This window comes from Filicampus tigris, chromosome 2 (assembly GCF_054856515.1).
Source record: "Filicampus tigris isolate MCC_2025a chromosome 2, RoL_Ftig_1.0, whole genome shotgun sequence".
Classification (NCBI taxonomy): domain Eukaryota; kingdom Metazoa; phylum Chordata; class Actinopteri; order Syngnathiformes; family Syngnathidae; genus Filicampus; species Filicampus tigris.
The window spans coordinates 16595323-16604413 of NC_141218.1; the positions used below are offsets into that span (position 1 = coordinate 16595323).

Here is a 9091-nt window from a genome sequence, read left to right on the forward strand (position 1 = left end):
GCCGTTTGAACATTTCATTTAGTGAGTCTTCTGCATAGCACTAGTTCTGCACACATTGGGACTCACTGCGCTAACACATCATAACTTGCATTGTGACATACTGTGCAAATGTTCATCTTATCCACACAGGTCGGTTTCATGCATATATGTTTTGATTCATACGAACTAAGTTGACACTGTTGGATGGGTCTCCAAAACCCATGAGTGCAGATGGTGGTTTTGTTCTTGAAGGCCTTGAGGTCCAATCACTTTTTTCTCACAGTCCACCAGAAGTCACTGCCAATGTTTTGGCTAATTTGCAAACCAAACATATTGCTTTCCCTTTCAGAGGCACCTCCATAAATGTCCCCACCACCCTTTCCCGACTAACCACCCCCTCTACTGCCATTGGCATGTGAGAGCGGCGCACGACTGAGCCCTGAATGCTCTTTAGTGGTCACACTTTTCCCAAACGCCTTGCAGCTGCTCCTATTGTGGCTCCATAGGGAGGGCTCCTTCGCCAATTCTTTGGGCCTCCTGTCGCTGGTCAGGCCTCACACAGATTCAAACAGAGGGAGTATGGCCCCAACAATGGAAGACGCCATGACATCATGCGTCTTCTGTGGGTAGAAAAAAAATGTAATGATAGGATTCCATTGCACGAACAAAGAGAGGCAGTTGGTGTGTGTGTGTGTGTGTGTGTGTGTGTATATATATATATATATATATATATATATATATATATATATATATATATATATATACAATATGTGAGTATATACACTAATACACTATTATATATTTTCTACGAAGCTTCCACCAGATATTTACTTGAGTAAAATCTTGGAATTAATGTAAAATTATCAAATAGTAATTATATTTACATTCAAAGACTGTTTTAATAGCTTTCTTTGATCCCTGAATATGAATTTGCTCCCTGAATACAAATTTTCTCCTGATAAATTCAACTGTTGAACAAATCGATCAAAACTAACTCAACTTTAAAGGCATCTTACTTATATTATTCTCAGAGAAACAATTCTCAAAACATCTCGCTTATAGGTTTAATTCTAACCACGAGCACCACAATCCAGCAGTGTTGATTTGCAAGGCCCCATAGAGTTAACTTGAGCAGGGTATTCTGCGCTATATAAGATAATACACCAAAGACTAATATAGTATTCGAATTTGGCTTTGCAAAGTGCACAAATTACTTTAGAGTTCTCCAACAAGCATCAAACAAGTAAAACTCCAAGTAAAACTACCTATAGGTCGTGTTTTGCCGTCTTCGTGCCAGTAAGTTTAATAAGTAAATAAGTTTGGTTGCACATGTGAGCAGGGGTTAATGGCTGCCAAAGGGAGTAAATAAATCTCAAATCAACCCAAAAATGTTCTTTACATTAATACGTTCTATGCAGCCCCACTAGTTTGAGCATGGCATTCTGATTAATATTGTGTTTGTAAAAGCCACCTGTTTTTGTCCTTCTCAGGAGCGGCCATTTTGTCACTTGCTGTCAACCGAAAATGACACCACAGTTGCTCAGGGTTCAGGTAACGACCAATCATGACTCAGCTTCAGTAAACAGTGGTTACCGTGATTGGTGGTTACCTGAGCCCTCACCAGTTGATGCCGTTTTCATTCGACAGAAAGTGGCAAAATGGCAACCCCCTGAGATGACTATAAAAACAGATGGATTTTATTGCTTAACTCATATTCCACAAACGCAATATAAATCAGAATGCCATATTTAGACTGGTGGAGGCACATAGAACATATTATTGTATAGAAATATTGTAATAATTTTTGTGGTTGACTTCCACTTTAAATGAGTCAATTTTTTGAAACACTTGAAATGACCAAATCCAATACAGTATTGTACTTTTGAATTGAAAGGTCCCCCTGAGTTATTTTAGTTTCTTGTTTGATGCTTTGGATTATGCATTCAAATGGCTGATCGTGGAGCATCAAGTATAAACAACACAATGGAAGGGTCACTTTTAAATGTACAAAGTCACTTTTATTCAGTGGTATAAAAAACGTTGAAATGAACATATGCAAAAATAGATACACTAGAGAAATATATTACTTTAGTTCAATAAATATGTCATAGCAATCATTGCAGACTACGTGCCCACCACAGGGCTTGCAGTACACAGTACAGAAACATGAGGTATTTAATGGTCACTTTCCCCAGCATGTCAGGATCTGCCCATCTCGCAAAGGCAGACATTTGCATTCAAATTGGCCGCTTCTGCCACATCTACAATAAACAGAGGGGATACATTCATTGTTCTTCAAATGAAGCAGTAACTTGTCAGCATAGGTTAATAATTAGATCCCTTAACTAGGAAGCAAAATAGAGACATTTGGGAGGTCAACATTCCTGAGACTGCTGTTAGCCCTCTGATTTGTTATTCATAAATGATTGTGATTATCAAAAGCATTTGCCTTCATGTAGCAGAATCCTTTTACATACATCCAACAGCCTCGCTGAGCAGTTACGTGTCAATACTGCTTGTTGGTAGCTGCCATGTCTCACCTTAAATTGACATCAGGATACATGGTTACATTTAGTGCAGTGATACCAGCACCACTGTTTTAAGAGTCATCGGTTGTTGAGTTGTTTTGAGTCTAGATGTTTACATCCCATTCTGCATCAGCAGCTGGGAGAGGTAGTGATCGGACTGTGGAGGAAGGAGAGCTGACTGGCGGACGTGTGCACCGGGATGGACACGGGAAAATTGAAAACGGTGCTGCCGTTGCCGATGGCCGGACTTCCGGCCTCCGACGAGCAAGTTGAGGAGGCCAGCACCTGCGACTCAAACTGGAGGAGTTGCCCCATGAAGCTGAAGTTGGGCGAGATGATGCTGCGGCGCTGCTTCACAAACTCGAAGGCCTCGTCCAGTTTGACGCGGTTGGTGCGCATGAGGTAGGCGAGGCAGATGGTGGCCGACCGGGAGATGCCCGCTTGACAGTGGACAAATACTCGACCGCCGTTATTCCGAACTGAATCTGCGCAGAGAAAAGGGGGCAACGTTAGCACATCGCGATATGGCTGATTATGCATGCAAGAAATACTGCGGTCCTCACAGGTGCTTTTTAAAAATTCAACAGCCCATTAAGACACAGGAGCACAGTTAATGGGCCTGCGGGGTGTAGGCCTGTGGGGGTCATTCCTAAAGGGGGGTGGGCCATGTACACAAAGAAGGGGAACAAACCCCCCACTGAGCATATTGATCTGGGAGGAAGGCCGCCAGTGAGCATGGAGAAGTCTCCTTTTGTGAAGACACAACAAAAGGATGGCGCGGAGCCAAGCCGAATCCGCTGTTGCCACTGCCTGGCAACTCATTTAAAAAGCAGTATGTGTTTGCGTTGGCTGGGGGGGCTTTTCTACAATTGAGGGGTGATGATGTAACCAAGGGGGCCCTTGCTGAGCCAGCTGGTCAGTTTTTGGAGGGAACTTTTTCAAATTTAAATCCACGAGAGAAGGAGGGGGTGTTTTTTTTCCCTTTTCTTCACACTCACTTTGCTACTAACAGAGCACGAAAGCAGTGTAAAAAAAAAAAATACTAACCAATAAACTCAATGGCCTCGTTGAACCAGGAGCTGATATCCGCTTTGTGGTTGTCCTCCACGGGGATGCTCTTGTACAAAAAGGAGTCCTCAAAGTGGTTGGGGCAGTTGGCAGAGACGTTTATCAGGGCAGTGATCCCCAGCATGTCCAGCATGTCTTTTCGAGACGCATGGTAAGCGCTACCAAGGTACAGGAAGGGCAAGATCTCTACAGGACCTCCCTAAGAAGAGGACATGTAAACAGTCAGTGAGGGAGGTGAAAAGTAAAGTAAAGTAAAAGTTGCTGTGAGCATGTTGGAGGAAAAGACACAAACCTGGTCATAAAGTGGTGTGTTGCATGGACTACAGCTCGGATCTGCACTTCCTGGGTGGTTGGAGCTCAGAGGTAAACTGAGCCCCTGTGAGGGAGAAGGCTTGGTGCACATGTTGGGATATTCTTTGGAAAATGCCTCAAATCCACCTGAGGACCAAAATGGAAAAAAAAAAAAAAAAGATGTAAGAACGGGTTGTAATCGCATAACCAAAAAAGGGAACAACTGCTTTGTAACAGAGAAGCTGTGGTCTATTTCTGAATTGTTTACAGCAGCACAAGCTGGAATGGTGACAGCTGAAAACCACATTTGTTGCCACGCACACACACAAACACAACAAATGTGAATGAGACCATTTTTATTACCTTTAAGGATGAACACACTTGCGCCACAGGGGTCCCGGCAAAGGGCTGCCACAGCCAGCATCAGCGTCCCGTCTTTCTTGGCTTGGCTTAAGTCACAACTATGCTCGTCCAGAAGCACCACCGACTGGTACTCGCCGGACAGGAGGCGGCTCCTGGTATCCTCGTTGGGGACAATGTGTTCGAGTCCCAGGCCGCCCCTGGCTCGTCTCCGCACGATGGTACTGAAGCGAACGTTGGTGGAGGCCGCGATGTGCGAGTCATTGAAGGACAGGAAAGAGCGGCAGTCCAGCACCAGGCAGCCCGGAGCGTCGGCCTCCAACAGACCACGGAGGGACGCACAGTCGATGGTGGGCACCTCCATTATGACCATAGTAGGGCGACGGGAAAGAAAAGTTAGATCCAAATACATATAGCTTGAAGCTTGAGGCGGTAGAGAGCTGATGGTTGTAATCTCCTCTTTGTTCCGATTTTAAAAAAAAAATCTTTAGACGGCACAAAAGTAACCTAAAGTACTCGGAGCGTCTTCTTGAGTGTGTCCGCTGTTGCTCGTTCTTTCCTTGTGTTACTGTAACAGTAGTTGGCTGCGAAGTGGCTGTGAAAGTCGCGTTGAAGCACTTTCTTTATATACGGTCACAGCTAGTGAATGGTAGTCCACTGACGTCACGAGACCGCCCTGACTGGCGTCCTGCCAGACAGCATGACGTCAAAGGCACGCGCCCGCCCGCAGTGAGGTGGAGAGTTGAACCACACGGGCGCGCGCACGCTTTGAGAACATTTTGGTCCCAGGCACGCACACGTCGTCCGCGTCCGCCTTCATTACCCAGATGTCCCTTCTCAGCGCGGTCACGTACCAAGCGAAGGAGGCAAATGTTTTTTCACAACTTTCAAGTGTTCCACAGATGGCAATAGTAACTCAAAGCTTCGTAGAAGTACAGCTCAATGCATTTAAAAATGCTGTCCAGGGTCAAATAGATGGATAGATAGATAGATAGATAGATAGATAGATAGATAGATAGATAGATAGATAGATAGATAGATAGATAGATAGATAGATAGATAGATAGATAGATAGATATGGATGGATTATCACAGCAGAATTCACAACTCTACATTTATATGAATAAATAGAGGAACACTTACCAAAATTACCAACATTAAAAAAATTAAATAAAAAAAATAATACAAACTACACGAGAAAGTACAGAAAACATTTAATGTAATCTATAAGCAGAAAAAAAACGCATACAGAAGAATATGGTGTCTCTATAAGTATTAAATATTGTCCATTTGTGCTATGGGTATTCAAACCTATAGTGTATTATAAGGCAAGGCAACTTTTTATATAGGACATTTCATACACAAGGCAATTCAATTAGCTCACACAACCAAAGGCACAACACCTAAAAGCATTGCAGAAGCAGAACAACTTCCCTTTGCAAGGCAAAGAGAACAAAAGTAGCTCATTAAAATTACTAAAACAACGTGGTACACTGACAACATTTAAGCACATTTACAACCAAAAGATTTAAAGATATTTACAAGCAAAGGAAAGAAATAAAAAGTAGCTCTCTGAAATTATTAAAAGACCATGTAGTGTATTGTCATATACAATGCCCTATTGATGAATTATGATAGATCACTATGTATAGTGTGCGGGAAAAACATGTTGATATGCATTGCATACATCCATAATATAGTATTGCACATTATAAGCCTTCTAATGATAATAATTGAAAACATAAACCTTGCCTGTATTTGTTCCTTCTGGTTAGCCAGAGAATCTCTGGATGCAAACATTTGGTGCTGTTTAGGCTCGCACATGACAACAAAATCTCCACAAATCATTCATGTAGCCCTATCTTAGGCCATAGAAGGGGAATATCTTGCTTCTTTGAATTTGTTTCCACTGTTAATGCTGCCTCATTCTCCTTTCTCCATGTCGCTACAATCTCAAGCTCCACGGCCGGTGACTGCCTCTGTTAAATCAGGTCGAGTCGTCGTGTTGAAAAACATAAAATGACAACAACAAAAAAAGGAGTAGAAGGTGTAGATATCTATGGTCAAATGTAGAGTGAGAGTAAAAATTTGTCAGAAAAATAAATACTCAAGTAAAGTGTACATACCTGAAAAATCGACTTAAGTACATAAACAACGTATGTGGTTATTTCCCACCACTGGTGTTGACTCCCTTAAGCAGTTGATGGTTAGTCATTTTAATCACATGTTGGTGACATCATGAACACACTCATTGTCAGTAACTCTTCAAAAATAACCATTAGCGATTGAGAATGAGTAGATGTGTTGTCTAATGTTAGCTTAAACCAAGTGTTACATTTACACATTCATCCATCCATTATCGATACCGCTTATCCTCACAAGGGTCGCAGGGTTACACATTCATATGTGTATAAATATTTGTGTTGGAGGGTTTTACATTGAAGATGGTCCTTCTACATGCATATTGATTAACCCTAGAACATTAAAATTAGTAACACCATCATTATCGTCGGCTACATTTAACCCGATATAATATCCTGGATAAAATACAGTTTTCATCAATTTATGCAAAAGTACAACACTGTACTGTATGCCAAATTGGAAGTTGTCTTCTTTAATTTCCCTACACAAAATATCACATAGTAAAGTGGAAAATCACCCTACGTTAGTGTTCTAGGGTTAAAGGGGTTAAAATTGCTAAAAAAAAATGTTTGCGGTGTGTGTTTGGAATACATGAATATATGCATTAGAATGACAAATATATACTTCGACATTTTTTAAACTGAAGAGTATGCTTGCAGGCCTCTTCAACCTTTGTTTTGTTTTTCTTTTATTTTACTATCAGTATTCCTATCCCATCAACTAGTGGATACAGTATTAAGATTCAGTGGTACTATCTGTACTCCAGTAAATGAGGAATTTGACGAATTTTCCATGATGTTAGCGTATAACGAGATTTCTGTTATGCCTCTTGACCTGAGGGTTGACAAATAAGAAAATAATATGTAAATATCTGGCACGGGGGCCATAAACATTTATTCTTTGTTTTTATTAGTCGGAGGTACATAATGTTCAATGCCCCGAGAGTGAAGGCAAACCATAAAAGTTAATCACTGTATAGAAATCTCAAGTCCAGTAAATTTCCACATGCTGAGTACCAAAACACGGGTCTTCCAGGAAGACAACAGCAGATGTAGATCTTTTCAACCTGTCAGTTGTGATCTAATTGAAACAGGTGTATGTAACATTATTGACCAATTCTTTTTTTTTCTTTCAGGTGACAGTCACTCAGAGAAACCGTTTTGATGCATTGTTTTGATGACTCAGAATGAGCCCTGTTATCTCATCATAAGGAAGCAGGATGATAATTGTTGACAACGGGTGGAGGGTGCGTTCGACTCTTTTGTGACTTGAAGCTGCACATGGTAAATGCCAGAGTACATTTTTGGTGTTGCTGTGTATATTGACTCCCCTTCAGCATGTTTTTTGAGTTTCAGTTCTGTATGCCTCACCAATTGTAAATCTATAAATCCAGTAATTTGCATGTGCTTATCTTGTTGGACTGTATTCATGCCAAGTTTATCTTATCTTTTCAAAAGATTTGCTTAAATATAGGCTATGACCTCATTCTCACTCCAGAGAAACCCGAGCATTACTATCAGCCCTCCGAATCCACGTCATGCCATTATGACCCTGGGTTTTACCTCGGTGAAAGAAAGGATAATGGGATGTGTTCTGTGAAAAGGGGGGGTTAGGTGGTTGGGAAACCAAAAGGGCAGAAACGTAACTAATCACAACAGAGTGCAAAAACTCTCCAGCCGGTTTAACCTAACGCTCCTGTGAGATGAGTCAACAGCAAAGCAAATGCATCAGAGTAGGAATGTTACATGCTTTCCAGGAGGGGAGGAGCTGGAGATCTGTATCCAAACATTTTGTCCTAAAAGAATGAATGTGTCTTCCGCTAAGTAATGATGAGTTGGGTGAGCAAATAAATGTGCATATAGTAACAGTATGTTCACATACAACACAAATCAGAAAAGTTGAAATTGGATTTGACTAATATTCTCCTCCAATAAGAATAAACCAATGAGTTTAGAGTAGACCAAGGCCTGAAAATAGAGCTGATGCTTCCAATGCCAATAATTACAGTCTGTAAGTCTTCATCCAGAAAGGGAAGTGAAACAGATGACAGCCCCATTTTTGCTGTCATCTTTACACGTTTACTGTCATTGTCACCATATGCAACCCCTGAGCAGTCATGGGAAAACACACAGCTTATATCCATCAGCTGATACATTTTCTGACTGGAATGTGTTTAATTTCTTAAACAGGCCCCCCAAAAAAGATGCGATGACACATAATTTGCCAGTGCAAATCATCATTAGGTAACTTTCTGTTACTGTTTGGTAAGGTGAACAAATATACAGATGCACATTGTTTTATAATGTTAGGTGAACAGTGATATGTGTGTATTCAATATTTTCTTTGATACAATATTCCAATTAAAATAAGTAGAATCGGGTTTATTGTATAAAATGGCAAACCTTAAGCCAAAGCACCCATTTTACACAAGAAAAATCTTTACGGCATACGATCAAACAAAAATGTCACAAAAGTGTGAATACCTACATAATGATGATCCTGTCTCAATTAGTCAAACATTTACATTTATTTACCGTAAAAATCTGGGCTGTTTAAAAGGAACACATGCCGATATTTTCCCAGCAGATAAGCCATGACTCTTGTATGAATGGCAACAGATGGGTATGCAGATTTATTGTACCCTTTGCCATCCAATGAGAGAACATTTATCTGTTCTGTCCATATGTCGCTGGCACAGATGACCAAATATATATTTGTAATTA

The 9091-nt window shown here is 41.0% G+C and overlaps 1 protein-coding gene across 1 annotated transcript; it reads right to left on the minus strand.

Moving 5' to 3' along the window:
* Nucleotides 1–1971: 1971 nt before the first annotated feature.
* dusp1 (dual specificity phosphatase 1) lies at nucleotides 1972–4892 on the minus strand. Its single transcript, XM_086024116.1, has 4 exons — nucleotides 4230–4892; nucleotides 3868–4013; nucleotides 3555–3774; nucleotides 1972–2992 (listed from the first exon to the last, which is right to left on the minus strand). The coding sequence occupies exons 1-4, from the start codon at nucleotides 4636–4638 to the stop codon at nucleotides 2637–2639; spliced, it is 1131 nt and encodes a 376-aa protein (XP_085880242.1). The 5' UTR covers nucleotides 4639–4892; the 3' UTR covers nucleotides 1972–2636.
* Nucleotides 4893–9091: the final 4199 nt, after the last annotated feature.

Bases quoted from the DNA above. Each gene is read 5' to 3' on its own strand.
- dusp1 (XM_086024116.1), bottom strand. From the start codon at position 4,638: ATGTATTTGGATCTAACTTTTCTTTCCCGTCGCCCTACTATGGTCATA. The intron at 4,014-4,229 runs GTAATAAAAATG...TTTGGTCCTCAG, and splicing joins AAGTGTGTTCATCCTTAAAG to GTGGATTTGAGGCATTTTCC. The intron at 3,775-3,867 runs GTTTGTGTCTTT...TCCTCTTCTTAG, and splicing joins ACACACCACTTTATGACCAG to GGAGGTCCTGTAGAGATCTT.